The 19,261-nt window shown below is 54.2% G+C and overlaps 1 protein-coding gene across 1 annotated transcript in view; it reads left to right on the top strand.

Moving 5' to 3' along the window:
- Positions 1-17,468, top strand: part of BOP1 (BOP1 ribosomal biogenesis factor) — a 74,414-nt gene extending 56,946 nt beyond the window's left edge. Inside the window, exons 5-14 of the mRNA XM_038129814.1 lie at positions 24-236; positions 2,747-2,908; positions 3,078-3,158; positions 3,753-3,822; positions 4,668-4,800; positions 6,233-6,413; positions 10,419-10,707; positions 10,793-10,877; positions 13,223-13,330; positions 16,953-17,468. Of these exons, the coding sequence (XP_037985742.1) occupies positions 24-236; positions 2,747-2,908; positions 3,078-3,158; positions 3,753-3,822; positions 4,668-4,800; positions 6,233-6,413; positions 10,419-10,707; positions 10,793-10,877; positions 13,223-13,330; positions 16,953-17,106 (1,476 nt within the window). The 3' untranslated portion in view covers positions 17,107-17,468. The remainder of the gene's footprint in view (positions 1-23; positions 237-2,746; positions 2,909-3,077; positions 3,159-3,752; positions 3,823-4,667; positions 4,801-6,232; positions 6,414-10,418; positions 10,708-10,792; positions 10,878-13,222; positions 13,331-16,952) is intronic.
- Positions 17,469-19,261: the final 1,793 nt, after the last annotated feature.

The raw sequence follows: 19,261 nt of genomic DNA, 5'->3' as shown, positions 1-19,261 counted from the left end.
CGAATCCCGGGAATGCTCCGCAGGTCTCCAAGCTGGTCCACGCCATCAAGATGGGCTGGATCCAGCCCCGGAAGCCCAAGGAAAACGTTCCCACTTTTTACGACCTGTGGGCGCGGGAGGATCCCAACTCCGTGCTGGGCCGGCACAAGATGCACGTCCCCGCTCCCAAACTCCCGCTGCCAGGCCACGCGGAATCCTACAACCCGCCCCCGGAATTCCTGCTCACCCCCGAGGAGGTGGGAATGCCGGGAATTCCAGGAGATCCCGCGGGGCTGCTCCGTGGAGGGGATTTGGGGGATCGCGTTGGGTCTGGAAGGGTTTTTCCAGGGAATTTGTGGGATGTTTCATTCCCTGGGGTTGCTCGGGGATGAGTTTTGGGAATTGTCGCTGCCCATGGAATGGGATCAGCTCGGAATTCCCACCCGGAGCGTTCCAGGATCCCCTGGAATGAAGGGAGAGTTGGGGTCACTCCCCAGGGATTGGGGTGTCCTGGATAAATGGGAGAGGCCCTGGAGTGGGATTTGGATCCAGAGGGGATGGATGGGGGAAACAGGCAGGGAAATCCTGGTGGGAAAAGCTCCGGTGGGATGAGGATGGGAAGATCCTGATGGGATGAGGAGGCTGGAAAATCCAGGCCAAGGAGCTGCCAGTGGGAGCGATCCCGACCCTTGGGAATGGCGCTTCGTGAGCCCTTCCATTCCATTCCCATTCCTGTTCCCATTCCCGTTCCCATTCCCATCGCATCTTCATTCCCATTCCCCTTTTTCCCTTTTCCATTCCCCTTTTTCCCATTCTTACTTTTCCCATCCCGATTCCCATTTTTCCCATTGTCATTCCCATTATCACATTCCCATCCCATCTTGAATCCCATCCCCATCCCCATTCCCTTTTTTCCCATTCCCATCGTTTTCCTCATCCCCATCCCCATTCCCATTATCCCATTTCCATTCCCATTTTTCCCATCCTCATTCCCATTCCCCTTTTTCCCATTTCCATTACCATTTTTCACAATCCCATTCCCAATCCCATCCCTATTCCCATTTTTTCCATTCCCAATCCCATTCCCATTATCCCATTCCCATTTCCATTCCCTTTATCCCATTCCCATTGTGCCATTCCCATCCCCATTCCCATCCCCATTATCCCATTATCCCATTCCCATTCCCCATCCCCATTCCCATTATCCCTTTCCCATTCCCCATCCCCATTCCCATCCCCATTCCCATTCCCATCCCCTTTCCCCATCCCCATTCCCATTATCCCATTCCCACCACCCCATTATCCCATTCCCATTCTCCCATTCCCATTATCCCATTCCCATTCTTATCCCCATTCTCCATTCCCATTCCCATTATCCCATTCCCATTCCCATTATCCCATTATCCCGTTCCCATTCCCATTCCCATTTTTTCCCATTCCCATTCCCCATTCCCATTCCCATTTTTTCCCATCCCCATTATCCCATTATCCCATTATCCCATCCCCATTCCCATTCTCCATCCCCATTCCCCATTATCCCATTCCCATTCCCATTCCCCATTCCCATTTTTCCCCATCCCCATTATCCCTTTCCCCATCCCCATTCCCATTATCCCATTCCCATCCCCATTATCCCATTATCCCATTCCCATTTTTCCCATCCCCATTCTCCATTCCCATTCTCCCATTCCCATTTTTTCCCATTCCCATGCCCATTATCCCATTCCCATTATCTCATTCCCCATCCCCTTTCCCCATTCCCATTCCCATTTTTTCCCATTCTCCATTATCCCATTCCCCATCCCCATTCCCATCATCCCATTCCCATTCTTATCCCCATTCTCCATTCCCATTCCCATTATCCCATTCCCATTTCCCATTCCCATTCCCATTTTTTCCCATCCCTATTCCCATTATCCCAGTCTCCATTATCCCATTCCCCATCCCCTTTCCCCATCCCCATTCCCATTATCCCATCCCCATTCCCATTATCCCATCCCCATCCCCATTCCCATTCCCCATTCCCATTATCCCATTCCCGTTGTGCCATTCCCATTATCCCATCCCCATTATCCCATTTTCGCATCCCCATCCCCATTCCCCATTCCAATTCCCATTATCCCATCCCCATTCCCATCCTCCCATTCCCATTCTTATCCCCATTCTCCATTCCCATTCCCATTATCCCATTCCCATTTCCCATCCCCATTATCCCATTATCCCATCCCCTTTCCCCATCCCCATTCCCATTATCCCATCCCCATTCCAATTCTCCATCCCCTTTCCCCATCCCCATTCCCATTATCCCATCCCCATTCCCATTCCCATTATCCCATTCCTGTTTTTCCCCATCCCCATTATCCCATTATCCCATCCCCTTTCCCCATCCCCATTCCCATTATCCCATCCCCATTCCCATTCTCCATCCCCATTCCCCATCCCCATTCCCATTATCCCATCCCCATTCCCATTCCCCATTATCCCATTCCCATTCCCATTCCCCATTATCCCATTCCCATTCCCATTATCCCATTCCTGTTTTTCCCCATCCCCATTATCCCATTCCCCATCCCCTTTCCCCATCCCCATTATCCCATTATTCCATTCCCATTATCCCATCCCCATCCCCATCCCCATTATCCCATTATTCCATTCCCATTATCCCATCCCCATCCCCATTATCCCATTCCCATTATCCCGTCCCCATTCCCATTATCCCATCCCCATCCCCGTTATCCCACGCCCCCCGTTCCCGGCATTCCCGCAGAAGCTGGCCTGGGAGCAGCAGGAGCCGGCCGAGCGGCGCCTGAGCTTCATCCCGCAGAAATTCCCGAGCCTGCGCGCCGTGCCCGCCTACTCCCGCTTCATCCACGAGCGCTTCGAGCGCTGCCTCGACCTCTACCTCTGCCCCCGACAGCGCAAGATGCGGGTGCGCATCCCAAATCCCGGGAAAAAAACGGGAAAAACGCGGGGCCGGGAACGCCGGCCCGGCATTCCCACCCCTCCCGGGAATTCCCGGCCGGAGCCGGGGGTGGTTTTCCCGGCAGGCTCCGGAGGGTTGGGAGCGCGGTGGGATTTGTGTGGTGTCCGTCCCGCAGGTCAACGTGGATCCCGAGGATCTCATTCCCAAACTTCCCAGGCCGCGGGATCTGCAGCCCTTCCCCACCACCCAGGCCCTGGTGAGGGATTGTCGGGAATATTCCCCTGGAATTTGGGGGAATTCTGGGATTTGGGGCCTCGGGAAGCAGGGCAGGGACTGAGGCTGAGGATTCCCAGGAGAAGCTGGGAGAAGGGGCCGATCCCAGCTGGAATTCCTGCGGCTCTGGGAAACGTTCCCGGGATTTCCTGGAAAACGGGGCTGAGGAGGATCCCCCTTTCCTGGGATTTTCAGGAATGGCTCCGGAAAACTTCCCAGGAGAGGCTGAGGGAGCTGGGGGGGCTCATCCTGGAGAAAAGTGGGATTGAAGGGATCCAGGGTGGGATCTGCTCCCAGGGAACAGGACCCGGGGAACAACCTCGGGTTGGGATTTTTGGGAATATTCCCCTGGAAAGGGCTGGAATTCCAGGCTGGAATCCCCATTCCTTGGAATTCCCATCCCTGTGGATGTGGGATGGGGTGGCCTTGGCCGTGCTCCCTCCAGATCTCAAATTCCTCCTCCCTTCCCAAAATCCCAAATTCCTCCTCCCTTCCCAAGGATTCCGGAGCAGCTCCTGGAGGCTCCCAGGGAGCTCCTGGGATTTGGGATTCTCCCTCATTCCCGTTTTTTTCCCAGATTTACCGCGGCCATTCCAGCCTGGTGCGGACCCTGAGCGTCTCCCCCAGCGGGCAGTGGTTGGTGTCAGGTACGGATCCGCCACAGGATCGGGAATTCCCGGGACAAATCCCACGGATCCACAGCCCAGCTCCACCCGGAGCTGCTCCAGGGCCAGGATTGGGATCAAGGCTTTTCCCCCTGGAAAATCCCAACCTCGGCTCCGGGGGAGGATCCTGGGATTTGCCTTATCCTGCAGCGCCTCTGGAAAACTCCAGAGCTTTTCCAGCTGCTCTGGGGTCCCAATCCCATTCCTGTTATCCCATTCCCACTATCCCATTTCCATTATCCCTTTCCCATTCCCAATCCCAATCCCGTTATCCCATTCCCGTTATACCATTCCTGTTATCCCATTCCCATTATCCCATTTCCATTATCCCTTTCCCATTCCCAATCCCAATCCCGTTATCCCATTCCCGTTATACCATTCCTGTTATCCCATTCCCATTATCCCATTTCCATTATCCCTTCCCCATCCCCATTCCCTTTCCCAATCCCAATCCCAGTCCCATTCCTGTTATCCCATTCCCATTCCTGTCCCACTATCCTTCCCAATCCCATTCCTGGGAATCTCATTCCCATTATCCCATTCCCATCCTGTTCCCATCTCCATTCCCAATCCCACTCCCATTATCCCATTCCCATTATCCCATTATCCCATTCCCATTGTCCCATTCCCATTCTCATCCTGTTCTCGTTCCCATCCCCATTCCCATTATCCCATCTCCATTGTCCCATTCCCGTTATCTCTTTCCCATTATCCCATTCCCATTATCCCATTTTCCCATCCCCTTCCCCATCTCCATCCCCATTCCCATTATGCCCTTCCCATTCCCATTATCCCATCCCCACTATCCCGTTGTCCCGTGTCCGCAGGCTCCGACGACGGCACGGTGCGGTTCTGGGAGGTGAGCACGGCGCGCTGCCTCCGCACAATTCCCGTCGGATCCGTGGTCAAGAGCGTGGCCTGGAACCCCAATCCCAGCATCTGCCTGGTGGCCGTGGCCGTGTGAGTCCCCTGGGATCATCCCCAGGGATCATTCCCAGGGATCATTCCCAGATTTCCCTGGAATCCCAACCCCAGCATCTGCCTGGTGGCTGTGGCCATGTGAGTCCCCAGGGATCATCCCCAGGGATCATTCCCAGGGATCATTCCCAGATTTCCCTGGAATCCCAGCCCCTCCATCTGCCTGGTGGCCGTGGCTGTGTGAGTCCCCCGGGATCATCCCCAGGGATCATTCCCAGATTTCCCTGGAATCCCAGTCCCAGCATCTGCCTGGTGGCTGTGGCCGTGTGAGTCCCCCGGGATCATCCCCAGGGATCATTCCCAGATTTCCCTGGAATCCCAGTCCCAGCACCTGCCTGGTGGCCGTGTGAGTCCCCTGGGATCCTTCCCAGGGATCATTCCCAGATTTCCCTGGAACCCCAACCCCTCCATCTGCCTGGTGGCCGTGGCCGTGTGAGTCCCCAGGGATCATCCCCAGGGATCATTCCCAGATTTCCCTGGAATCCCAACCCCAGCATCTGCCTGGTGGCCGTGTGAGTCCCCTGGGATCATCCCCAGGGATCATTCCCAGGGATCATTCCCAGATTTCCCTGGAAACCCAATCCCATTACCGTGTGAGTCCCCAGGGATCCCTCCCCCAGGATCATTCCCCAGGGATCATTCCCGGTTTTCCTCAGGAGATCCCAGATCCTCTGCCAGAGCTCATTCCGTGCCTGGATTTGGAGCATCCCAATCCCAATCTCATCCCACAGGAGGGTTCCCTGATCCAATCCCAGATTTCCCCTGATCCCATTCCCTAGGGATGATCAGCTGCTCCTGGGGAGGGTTCCATGATCCCAGAGGATCTCCTGATCCTGGATTTCCCCCTGATCCTGGATTTCCCATTCCCCAGGGATGAGCAGGTGCTTCTGGGGGGGATTCCCTGATCCCAGAGGATTCCCTGATCCCAGAGGATTCCCTGATCCCAGATTTCCCATTCTCTGGGGATGAGCAGGTGCTCCTGGGGGTAATTCCCTGATCCCAGAGCATTCCCTGATCCCGGATTTCCCATTCCCCAGGGATGAGCAGGTGCTCCTGGGGAGGATTCCTTGATCCCAGAGGATTCCTTGATCCCAGAGGATTCCCTGATCCCAGATTTCCCATTCCCCAGGGATGAGCAGGTGCTCCTGGGGGGGATTCCCTGATCCCAGATTGCCCCAATCCCAGATTCCTTAGGAATGAGCAGGTGCTCCTGGGGAGGATTCCCTGATCCCAGAGCATTCCCTGATCCCGGATTTCCCATTCCCCAGGGATGAGCAGGTGCTCCTGGGGGAATTCCCTGATCCCAGAGCATTCCCTGATCCCAGATTTCCCATTCCCCAGGGATGAGCAGGTGCTCCTGGGGGAATTCCCTGATCCCAGAGCATTCCCTGATCCCGGATTTCCCATTCCCCAGGGATGAGCAGGTGCTCCTGGTGAACCCGGGCCTCGGGGACCGGCTGCTGGTGGCAGCCACGGATCAGCTCCTGGATTCCTGGGAAGCTCCGGAGGAGGAGCGGATCCAGCCGGTCCGGTGGATCCCGGCCAGCCCCGAGGAGCGCGGGAAGGGGATCCGGCTGCTGGTGCAGCACAGCAAGGTGGGATCGGCATTCCCGGGATCTGGGTGGGATCGGCATACCCGGGATTCGTGTGGGCTCGGCATTCCCAGGATCTGGCTGGAATCGGCATTCCTGGGATCCGTGTGGGATTGGCATTCTCGGGATCTGGCTGGGGTCGGCATTCCCAGGATCCGGGTGGGATCAGCATTCCCGGGATCCGGGTGGGATCGGCATTCTTGGGATCTGGGTGGGATTGGCATTCCTGGGAGCTGTGTGGGATCGGCATTCCCGGGCTCTGGCTGGGATTGGCATTTCCAGGATCCGGGTGGGATCAGCATTCCTGGGGTTCAGGTGGGATCAGCATTCCTGGGATCTAGATGGGATCGGCATTCCCAAGATCTGAGTGGGATCAGCATTCCTGGGATCTGGCTGGGGTCGGCATTCCCGGGATTTGGATCAATCCCAGCCCAGGATCCTGGGCTCATTCCCACATCTGCATCCCGAGGGACACAATTCCGAGAAGATCCTTGTTCCCAGCTCCACATCCCAAGGGAAGGATCCCAAAACGATCCTGACCCTCTCTCCACATCCCAAGGGATCCCTTCCCATTCCCGGGAATCTCGGGAAGTGATGGAGCCTTTCCCCAGCCCCGTTTTCCAGGGATCCCTGGGAACATTTCCCAGAGCCGCAGGAATTCCAGCTGGGATCCGCCCCCTGTCCCAGCTTCTCCCAGGAATCCTTGGCCTCAGTTCCTTCCCTGCTTCCTGAGGCTCCAAATCCCACAATTCCAGCCCTTTCCAGGGGAACATTCCTGGACATCCCAACCCGAGGCAGTTCCCTGGGTCCAGTCCCATTCCTGGGAGCAGATCCCGCCCTGGATCCCTTCAATCCCACTTTTCTCCGGGATGAGCCCCCCTAGATCCCTCAGCCTCTCCCGGGAACCCCAATCCCATTCCCAGTCCCATTCCCAATCCCATCCCCAATCCCAATCCCAATCTCGTTCCCGTTCCCATCCCTGGACCCACCAGCCAAATCCTCACCCTCACCCCTTCCCTGATCCCGCTGTTCCCACCGTGGGGAGCTCCAGGATGATCCAGAAGATCGGGGTCTCGGGATCTCACCTGGATCCCATTCCTGTTCTCATTCCCAATCTCGTTCCCATTCCTGTTCCCACCCCGAGGAGCTCTGGGATGATCCAGACACTCAGGATCTCACTCAGATCCCATTCCCATTCCCAGCCTGAGGAGCTCCAGGAGGATCCAGAAGAGCGGGGTCTCGGGATCTCACCCAGATCCCGTTCCTATTCTCATCCCCATCCCATTCCCATCCCAATCCCATTCCAATCCCATTCCCGTTCCCAGCCGGTGACGCAGGTGTCATGGCACGGCCAGGGCGATTCCCAGGCCTCGGTGGTGATCCAGAGGGTCGGGATTTTGGGATCTCACCGGAATCCCAATCCTGATCCCATTCTCATTCCCATTCCAAGGAGCTCCAGGATGATCCAGAGGGTCGGGATCTCACCCAGATCCCATTCCCAATCCCATTCCCATTCCCAGCCAGTGACGCAGGTGACGTGGCACGGCTAGGACGATTCCCAGGCCTCGGTGGTGATCCAGATGGTCGGGATCTTGGGATCTCACCTGAATCCCAATCCCATTCCCATTCACCTTCCCAGCCGGTGATGCAGGTGACGTGACACGGCCAGGGCTATTCCTGGGCCTTGGTGATGATCCAGAGGGTCTGGATTTTGGGATCTCACCTGAATCCCAATCCCGATCCCATTCTCATTCCCATCCCGAGGAGCTCCAGGATGATCCGGAGGGTCGGGATCTCACCCAGATCCCAATCCCAATCCCATTCCCAGCCAGTGACGCAGGTGCCGTGGCACGGCTAGGACGATTCCCAGGCTTTGGTGGTGATCCAGAGGGTCTGGATTTTGGGATCTCACCCAGATCCCAATCCCAATCCTGATCCCGATCCTGTTCCCAGCCGGTGACGCAGGTGACGTGGCACGCCCAGGGCAATACCTGGGCCCCGGTGGTGATCCAGAGGGTTGGGATCTTGGGATCTCACCCGGATCCTATTCCCGTTCCCTTTCCCATTTCTATCTCGAGGATGATCCAGAAGATCAGGATCTTGGGATCTCATCCAGATCCCATTCCTGATTGCAATCCCATTCCCGATGCTGATCCCGTTCCAGCCGGTGACACAGGTGACGTGACACGGCCAGGGCTATTCCTGTGCCCAGGTGGTGATCCAGAGGGTCAGGATTTTGGGATCTCACCTGAATCCCAATCCCGATCCCATTCTCACTCCCATCCCAAGGAGCTCCAGGATGATCCAGAGGGTCGGGATCTCACCCAGATCCCAATCCCAATCCCAATCCCATTCCCAGCCGGTGACGCAGGTGACGTGGCACGGCCAGGGTGATTCCCAGGCCTTGGTGATGATCCAGAGAGTCAGGATTTTGGGATCTCACCTGGATCCCAATCCCAATCCCGACCCCATTCCCATTCCCAGCCGGTGATGCAGGTGCCATGGCACGGCAAGGACGATTCCTAGGCCTTGGTGGTGATCCAGAGGGTCTGGATTTTGGGATCTCACCTGAATCCCAATCCCGATCCCATTCTCATTCCCATCCCGAGGAGCTCCAGGATGATCCAGAGGGTCGGGATCTCACCCAGATCCCATTCCTTTCTCATTCCCATTCCCAGCTGGTGACGCAGGTGACGTGTCACGGCAAGGGTGATTCTCGGGCCTTGGTGGTGATCCAGAGGGTTGGGATTTTTGGATGTCACCCAGATCCCAATCCCGATCCCATCTTAAAGAGCTTTGGGATGATCCAGAGGGTCGGGATTTCGGGATCTCACCTGGATCCCATTCCTGATCCCATTCCCTATCCCTATCCTGATCCCGTTGCAGATGGTGATGCAGGTGATGTGGCCCAGCCAGGGCAATTCCCGGGCCTTGGTGGTGATCCAGATGGTTGGGATTATGGGATCTCACCTGGATCCCATTCCCGTTCCCAGCTGGTGACGCAGGTGACGTGGCACAGCCAGGACAATTCCCAGGCCTTGGTGGTTATCCAGAGGATCAGGATTTCAGGATCTCACCCGGATCCCAATCCCAATCCCGATCCCATTCCCAGCTGGTGATGCAGGTGCCGTGGCACGGCTAGGACGATTCCCAGGCCTCGGTGGTGATCAAGAGGATCAGGATTTCAGGATCTCACCCGGATCCCAATCCCAATGCTGATCCCAATCCCATTCCCAACCCGTTGCAGCTGGTGATGCAGGTGACGTGGCACGGCAAGGGCGACTACTGGGCCTCGGTGGTGATCCAGAGAGTCAGGATTTTGGGATCTCACCCAGATCCCAATCCCAATCCTGATCCCGATCCCATTCCCGTTCCCAGCCGGTGACGCAGGTGACGTGGCACGGCTAGGACGATTCCCAGGCCTCGGTGGTGATCCAGAGGGTCAGGATTTCAGGATCTCACCCAGATCCCAATCCTGATCCCGATCCCATTCCCGTTCCCAGCCGGTGACGCAGGTGACGTGGCACGGCTAGGACGATTCCCAGGCCTCGGTGGTGATCCAGAGGATCAGGATTTCAGGATCTCACCCGGATCCCAATCCCAATCCCGATCCCATTCCCAGCTGGTGATGCAGGTGCCGTGGCACGGCTAGGACGATTCCCAGGCCTCGGTGGTGATCAAGAGGATCAGGATTTCAGGATCTCACCCAGATCCCAATTCCAATCCTGATCCCAATCCCATTCCCAATCCCGTTGCAGCCGGTGATGCAGGTGACGTGGCACGGCAAGGGCGACTACTGGGCCTCGGTGGTGATCCAGAGAGTCAGGATTTCGGGATCTCACCCGGATCCCAATCCTGATCCCGATCCCATTCCCGTTCCCAGCCGGTGACGCAGGTGACGTGGCACGGCTAGGACGATTCCCAGGCCTCGGTGGTGATCCAGAGGGTCAGGATTTCAGGATCTCACCCAGATCCCAATCCTGATCCCGATCCCATTCCCGTTCCCAGCCGGTGATGCAGGTGACGTGGCACGGCAAGGGCGACTACTGGGCCTCGGTGGTGCGGAACCCCGGCAGCCGGCAGGTGCTGATCCACCAGAGCAGCCGGCGCTGGAGCCAGGATCCCTTCCGGAAGAGCCCGGGCATGATCCAGTGCGTGCAGTTCCACCCGCTCCGCCCCTACTTCCTGGTGGCTTCCCAGCGATCCGTGCGCATCTACAACCTGCTCCGCCAGGAGCTCACCAAGAAACTCCAGAGCAACTGCCAGTGGATCTCCAGCATGGCCGTGCACCCCGGAGGTGCGGGATCGCCCCGGGAACGCCGGGATCCCCCGGGGGGAATGCAGGGATCCCGCTGATTCCGGGTTGTTTTTTTTTTCCCTAGGGGACAACGTGATCTGCGGGAGCTACGACAGCAAGCTGGCCTGGTTTGACCTGGACCTGTCCACGCGGCCCTACCGGCTGCTGCGGTGAGTCCCGGCATTCCCGCGGCTTCCCGGGATCCGCCGGGATCTGACGGGATCTGCCGGGGTTGTCCTGGGAGCATTCCCAGTGTCCCGGCTCGACGTGGCGGCCGCAAATCCCGGCTTGTCCCCGGTTTTTGTGGGGATGGGAGCCCCGTTATCCCTCGTTATCCTGGGCTGTTATCCCACATTTTCCTGGGCTGTTACCCTGGATTATCCTGGGTTGTTATCCCACGTTATCCCAGTTGTTTTCCCAAATTATCCTGGGTTGTTATCCCAAATTATCCCGGATTGTTGTCCCAGTTTTTCCTGGTTTGTTATCCCAAATGATCCTGGGTTGTTATCCCACATTATCCGAGGTTGTTATCTCAGTTTTTCCTGGGTTGTTCTCCCAAATTATCCTGGATCATTATCCAGGGTTGTTATCCTGGTTTTTTTCCTGGGTTGTTACCTCCTGTTATCCCAGGTTGTCATCCCACATTTTCCCTCCTTCTCCTGGGTCATTATCCTGGTTTTTCCCAGTGCTGATTCCCATTTTTTCCTGGCAATTATCCTGGTTTTTCCTGGTTGGTTATCCCGATTTTCCCAGGATGTTATCCTGTTTTTTTCCGGTCATTATCCCATTTTTCCAGGCTCTAATTCCTGTTTTTCCCAGTGTTTATCCCGTTTTCTGGGCTCCGATTCCTGTTTTTCCTGGTGTTTATCCCATTTTTCCTGGTGCTAATTCCCATTTTTCTGGGCTCTAATTCCCATTTTCCCGGGCTCTGATTCCCTTCTTCCCTGGTGTTTTTCCTGTTTTCCTGGTGCAGATTCCCATTTTTCCAGGCTCTAATTCCTGTTTTTCCTGGTGTTTATCCCATTTTCCCAGGCTCTGATTCCCATTTTTCCCAGTGCAGATTCCTATTTTCCTGGGCTCTAATTCCCATTTATCCCATTTTCCCGGCGCTGATTCCCGTTTTTCCCGGTGTTTTTCCCGTTTTCCTGGCGCTGATTCCCGTTTTTCCCGGTGTTTTTTCCGTTTTCCCAGGCTCTAATTCCCGTTTATCCCATTGCTGATTCCTGTTTTTCCCATTGTTTTTCCCATTTTCCCGGTGCTGATTCCCATTTTCCCAGCTCTAATTCCCGTTTCTCCCGGTGTTTTTCCGTTTATCCCGTTGTTTATCCTGGCGCTGATTCCCGTTTCTCCCGGTGTTTTTCCCATTTTCCTGGGCTCTAATTCCCGTTTATCCCGATGTTTTTCCCGTTTATCCCGGCGCTGATTCCCGTTTATCCTGTTGTTTATCCCGGCTCTGATTCCCGTTTTCCCGGCTCTAATTCCCGTTTCTCCCGTTGTTTTTCCCGTTTTCCCGGTGCTGATTCCCATTTTCCTGGTGCTGATTCCCGTTTATCCCGGTGTTTCTCCCGGCTCTAATTCCCATTTCTCCCGGTGCTGATTCCCGTTTATCCCGGTGTTTCTCCCGGCTCTAATTCCCGTTTTCCCTGGCGCTGATTCCCGTTTATCCCGGTGTTTCTCCCGGCTCTAATTCCCGTTTCTCCCGGTGCTGATTCCCGTTTATCCCGGTGTTTCTCCCGGCTCTAATTCCCGTTTCTCCCGGTGCTGATTCCCGTTTATCCCGGTGTTTCTCCCGGCTCTAATTCCCGTTTCTCCCGGCGCTGATTCCCGTTTATCCCGGTGTTTCTCCTGGCTCTAATTCCCGTTTTCCCGGCGCTGATTCCCGTTTATCCCGGTGTTTCTCCCGGCTCTAATTCCCGTTTCTCCCGGCGCTGATTCCCGTTTATCCCGGTGTTTCTCCTGGCTCTAATTCCCGTTTTCCCGGCGCTGATTCCCGTTTATCCCGGTGTTTCTCCCGGCTCTAATTCCCGTTTTCCCGGCGCTGATTCCCGTTTATCCCGGTGTTTCTCCCGGCTCTGATTCCCGTTTTCCCTGGCGCTGATTCCCGTTTATCCCGGTGTTTCTCCCGGCTCTAATTCCCGTTTCTCCCGGTGCTGATTCCCGTTTATCCCGGTGTTTCTCCCGGCTCTAATTCCCGTTTCTCCCGGTGCTGATTCCCGTTTATCCCGGTGTTTCTCCCGGTGTTTTTCCCGTTTTCCCGGCGCCGATTCCCGGTGTTTCTCCCGGCGCTGATTCCCGTTTTCCCGGCGCCGATTCCCGGTGTTTCTCCCGGCGCTGATTCCCGTTTTCCCGTCGCTGATTCCCGGTTTTTCTCCCGGCGCTGATTCCTGTTTTCCCGTCGCTGATTCCCGGTGTTTCTCCCGGCGCTGATTCCCGTTTTCCCGTCGCTGATTCCCGGTGTTTCTCCCGGCGCTGATTCCCGTTTTCCCGTCGCCGATTCCCGGTGTTTCTCCCGCAGGCACCATCGGCGCGCCGTGCGCTCGGTGGCGTTCCACCGGCGCTACCCGCTCTTCGCCTCCGGCTCCGACGACGGCTCCGTCATCGTCTGCCACGGCATGGTCTACAAGTAGGGAACCCCCGGAATCGTCTCCGGGATCTTTATGGGATTTATGGATTTATTTATGGGATTTAGGGATTTATTTATGGGATTTATCTGTGGGATTTATGGGTTTATTTATGGGGTTTATTTATGGGATTCATGGATTTATTTATGGGATTTATTTATGGGATTTATTTATGGGATTTATCTATGGGATTCATGGATTTATTTATGGGATTTATGGGTTTATTTATGGGGTTTATTTATGGGATTTATGGATTTATTTATGGGATTTATCTATGGGATTCATGGGTTTATTTATGGGATTTATGGGTTTATTTATGGGGTTTATTTATGGGATTTATGGATTTATTTATGGGATTTATCTGTGGGATTTATGGGATTTATTTATGGGATTTATCTGTGGGATTTATGGGGTTTATTTATGAGATTTATGGATTTATTTATGGGATTTATTTATGGGATTTATGGATTTATTTATGGGATTTATCTGTGGGATTTATGGGTTTATTTATGGGGTTTATCTGTGGGATTTATGGGATTTATTTATGGGATTTATGGATTTAATTATGGGATTTATCTGTGGGATTTATGGGGTTTATTTATGGGATTTATGGATTTATTTATGGGATTTATTTATGGGATTTATCTATGGGATTCATGGATTTATTTATGGGATTTATTTGTGGGATTTATGGGTTTATTTATGGGGTTTATTTATGGAATTTATGGATTTATTTATGGGATTTGTGGGACTTAGTTATGGGATTTATGGGATTTCTTTATGGCATTTAGGGATTTATTTATGGGATTTATCTGTGGGATTTAGGGATTTATTTATGGGATTTATCTATGGGATTCATGGATTTATTTATGGGATTTATTTATGGGATTTATGGGTTTATTTATGGGATTTATGGGATTTATTAATGGGATTTATTTATGGGATTTATGGATTTATTTGTGGGATTTATCTGTGGGATTTATGGATTTATTTATGGGATTTATGGATGTATTTATGGGATTTATTTATGGATTTATTTATGGGATTTAATTTATGGGATTTATGGGGTTCATTTATGGGATTTATGGATTTATTTATGGGATTTATCTATGGGATTCATGGATTTATTTATGGGATTTATTTGTGGGATTTATGGGTTTATTTATGGGATTTATCTGTGAGATTTATGGGATTTATTTATGGGATTTATGGATTTATTTATGGGATTTATTTGTGGGATTTATGGATTTATTGGTGGGATTTATGGATTTATTTATGGGATTTTTGGGATTTATTTATGGGATTTATGGGATTTAATTTTTGGGGTTTACTTATGGGATTTATGGATTTATTGGTGGAATTTATGGGATCTGTTTAAGGGGTTTATTTATAGGATTTATGGATCCATGTATGGGATTGTGGGATTGAGTTATGGGATTTATGGATGGATTTATGGGATTTATTTATGGGATTTATGGATTTTTTTATGGGATTTATTTGTGGGATTTATGGGATTTATTTATGGGATTTGTGGGACTTAGTTATGGGATTTACGGGATTTCTTTATGGCATTTAAGGATTTATTTATGGGATTTATTTAGGGGATTTATGGGATTTATTTATGGGATTTATGGATTTATTTATGGGGTTTATTTATGGGATTTATGAATTTATTGTGATAATTGTGGGATTCCCAGGATTTATGGGATTTAGGGGCTCGGATCCCTCCTTTTGGGGTCCTTGTTGTGGCAGCAGCATTTTTGGGGCAGCTGTTGAGAATCCTGGAGATATCCAGGACTGGATCCCAAAGATATCCAGAACTGGATTCCCAATCCCAGAATTCCCATTCCCACTCCCAGAATTCCCATTCCCCACTGTAAGAATTCCCACCCCCACTCCCAGAATTCCCATCCCCACTCCCGGCGTTCCCGTTCCCGGTGTCAGAATTCCCATTCCTGGTGTCAGTATTTCCATCCCCACTCCCGGAATTCCCATCCCCACTCCTGGAATTTCCATCCCCACTCCCGGAATTCCCATCCCAACTCCCGGAACTCCCATTCCCGCTCCTGGAATTCCCATACCCACTCCCAGAATTCCCATCCCTGCTCCTGGAGTTCCGGTTCCCAGTGTCAGAATTCCCATTCCTGGTGTCAGTATTCCCATTCCCACTCCCGGAATTCCCATTCCCCCGGCGAGAATTCCCATTCCTGATGTGAGAATTCCCATTCCCACTCCCAGAATTCCCATTCCCAGTGTGAGAATTCCCATCCTCACTCCCGGAATTCCCATCCCCAGTCCCGGAACTCCCATTCCCACTCCTGGAATTCCCGTCCCCACTCCCAGAATTCCCATTCCCAGTGTGAGAATTCCCATTCCCACTCCCGGAACTCCCATCTCCACTCCCGGAACTCCCATTCCCACTCCCAGAATTCCCATCTCCATTCCCAGAATTCCCGCTCTCGGTGTCCGAATTCCCATTCCCAGTGTGAGAATTCCCATTCCCACTCCCGGAATTCCCTTCCCCGCTCCCGGAATTCCCACTCTCGATGTCAGAATTCCCGTCCCCACTCCCAGAATTCCCATTCCCACTCCCGGAATTCCCATTCCCCCTGTCAGAACTCCCATTCCCAGTGTGAGAATTCCCATTCCCACTCCAGGAACTCCCATTGCCACTCCCAGAATTCCCATCCCCACTCCCAGAATTCCCATCCCCGCTCCCGGAATTCCCATCTCCACTCCCAGAATTCCCATTCCTGATGTGAGAATTCCCATTCCCACTCCCAGAATTCCCATTCCCACTCCCAGAATTCCCATCTCCGCTCCCAGAATTCCCATCCCCACTCCTGGAACTCCCATTCCCACTCCCAGAATTCCCATCTCCATTCCCAGAATTCCCACTCCCGGAATTCCCACTCCCAGAATTCCCATCCCCACTCCCAGAATTCCCGCTCTCGGTGTCTGAATTCCCATTCCCAGTGTGAGAATTCCCATTCCCACTCCCGGAACTCCCATTCCCAATCCCGGAACTCCCGTCCCCACTCCTGGAATTCCCGTCCTCACTCCTGGAATTCCTGTCCCTGCTCCCGGAATTCCCTTCCCTGCTCCCGGAATTCCTGCTCTCGATGTCCGAATTCCCATCCCCACTCCCGGAATTCCCATTCCCACTCCCGGAATTCCCATTCCCCCTGTCAGAACTCCCATTCCCAGTGTGAGAATTCCCACCCCCACTCTCAGAATTCCCATCTCCACTCCCGGAATTCCCGTCCCCAATCCCGGAGTTCCCATTCCCAGTGTCAGAATTCCCATTCCTGGTATCAGTATTCCCATCCCCACTCCCGGAATTGCAATCCCACCTCCCAGAATTCCCATCCCCACTCCCGAAATTCCCACTCCCAGAACTCCCATTCCCCCTGTGAGAATTCCTACTCCCCCTCCCTGAATTCCCATTCTCCCGGTGAGAATTCCCATCTCCACTGTCAGAATTCCCATTCCCCCCGTGAGAATTCCCATTCCTGCTGTGAGAATTCCCATTCCCAGTGTCAGAACTCCCATCCCCGCCCCCCGGGATTCCCATTCCCAGTGAGAATTCCCGTTCCCACTGTGGGTCCCGCTCTGTTCCCGCAGTGACCTGCTGCAGAACGCGCTGCTGGTGCCGCTCAAGGTGCTCAAGGGCCACGCGCCCGCCCTCGACCTCGGCGTCCTCGACGTCGCCTTCCACCCCCAGCAGCCCTGGCTCTTCTCCTCGGGAGCCGACGGCACCGTGCGCCTCTACACCTGACCCTGATCCATCGGGATCCACCCGGATCCACCCCCAGCAGCCCTGGCTCTTCTCCTCGGGAGCCGACGGCACCGTGCGCCTCTACACCTGACCATGATCCACCGGGATCCACCCGGATCCACCCCCAGCAGCCCTGGCTCTTCTCCTCGGGAGCCGACGGCACCGTGCGCCTCTACACCTGACCCTGATCCATCGGGATCCACCCGGATCCACCCCCAGCAGCCCTGGCTCTTCTCCTCGGGAGCCGACGGCACCGTGCGCCTCTACACCTGACCCTGATCCACCGGGATCCACCCGGATCCACCGGGATCCACCCCCAGCAGCCCTGGCTCTTCTCCTCGGGAGCCGACGGCACCGTGCGCCTCTACACCTGATCCATTGGGATCCACCCGGATCCACCCGGATCCACCCCCAGCAGCCCTGGCTCTTCTCCTCGGGAGCCGACGGCACCGTGCGCCTCTACACCTGACCCTGATCCATCGGGATCCATCCGGATCCACCCGGATCCACCCCCAGCAGCCCTGGCTCTTCTCCTCGGGAGCCGACGGCACCGTGCGCCTCTACACCTGACCCTGATCCATCGGGATCCACCCGGATCCACCCCCAGCAGCCCTGGCTCTTCTCCTCGGGAGCCGACGGCACCGTGCGCCTCTACACCTGACCCTGATCCATCGGGATCCACCCGGATCCACCCGGATCCACCCCCAGCAGCCCTGGCTCTTCTCCTCCGGCGCCGACGGCACCGTGCGCCTCTACACCTGAGCTTCCCACTCGGATCCACCCGGATCCACCGGGATCCCTGGCTCTTCTCTGATGGCACCGTGCGCCTCTACACCTGACGTTCCCGCCAGGATCCACCGGGATCCACAGGGATCCACCGCCTTCGGAATTCACTGTGCTCAGTAAAGGCTTTCTCTGGATACGATCCTGATCTTTGTGTGCTGAATTTCCCAATGCTCCCATTCCCACATCTGTATCCCACATTCCCTATGCCTGCCATTCCCCGCGGGAATCTGCCAGGATTGGAATTCCCGCTCCCAAGGCTCAGTAAAGGCTTGCTTTGGATACGATCCTGGCATCTCTGTGTCCTGAATTCCCCAATATTCCCATTCCCACATCTCTACATCCCATACACCCTACACCTGACCTTCCCATGGGGATCCAGCGGGATCCACAGGGATCCGCCGCCTTCGGAATTCCCAGCTCTTAATAAAGGCTTTTTGGGATACAATTCCAGGCTTTTTGTGTCCTGAATTCCCCAAAATTCCTATTCCCACATCCCTCAGTGTCCCCAGTCCCATCCCAACATTCCCCAACCCCATGGGATTCCAACGGGATCCACCAGGACCCATCGGGATCCGCCTGGATCTGCCGCCATTAGAATTCCCAGCTCTCAGTAAAGGCTTTTTTGGGATACAATTCCAGGCTTTTCGTGTCCTGAATTCCCCAATATTCCCATTCCCACATTCCTACACCTGACATTCCCTGTGGGAATCCAACAGGATCCACCGGGATCTGTTGCCGTGGGAATTCCCATTCCCAAGGCTCTATAAAGGCTTTTTTGGAATACAGTTCCAGGCTTTTCGTGTCCTGAATTCCCCAAAAATCCCATTCCCACCTCCCTCAGTTTCCCCAGTCCCTTCCCAACGTTCCCCACACCTGTCTTCCCCAGCGGGAATCTGCCCGGGATCTGCTGGGATCCGCCGCCTTCGGAATTCCCCGCGCTCAATTAAAGCTTTTATGGGATATGATCCCAGGCTCTTTTTGTCCTCAATTTCCCAGTGTCCCAAAATTCCCATTCCCACATCCTTCAGAGTCCCCAGTCCCATCCCAACATTCCCCAACCCCATGGGATTCCAACGGGATCCACCAGGACCCGCCTGGATCTGCCGCCATTGGAATTCCCAGCTCTCAATAAAGGCTTTTTTGGGATACGATTCCAGGCTCTTCGTGCCCTGAATTCCCCAATATTCCCATTCCCACATTCCTCAGCGTCCCCAGTCCCATTCCCACATTCCTACACCTGACATTCCCTGTGGGAATCCAACAGGATCCACCGGGATCTGTTGCCGTGGGAATTCCCATTCCCAAGGCTCTATAAAGGCTTTTTTGGGATACAATTCCAGGCTTTTCGTGTCCTGAATTCCCCAAAATT

The sequence above is a fragment of the Motacilla alba genome, chromosome 2 (genome assembly GCF_015832195.1).
Source record: "Motacilla alba alba isolate MOTALB_02 chromosome 2, Motacilla_alba_V1.0_pri, whole genome shotgun sequence".
Classification (NCBI taxonomy): Eukaryota; Metazoa; Chordata; class Aves; order Passeriformes; family Motacillidae; genus Motacilla; species Motacilla alba.
Note: the sequence above shows the minus strand (reverse complement) of the source record. Positions and strands in the feature narration are given on the sequence as shown.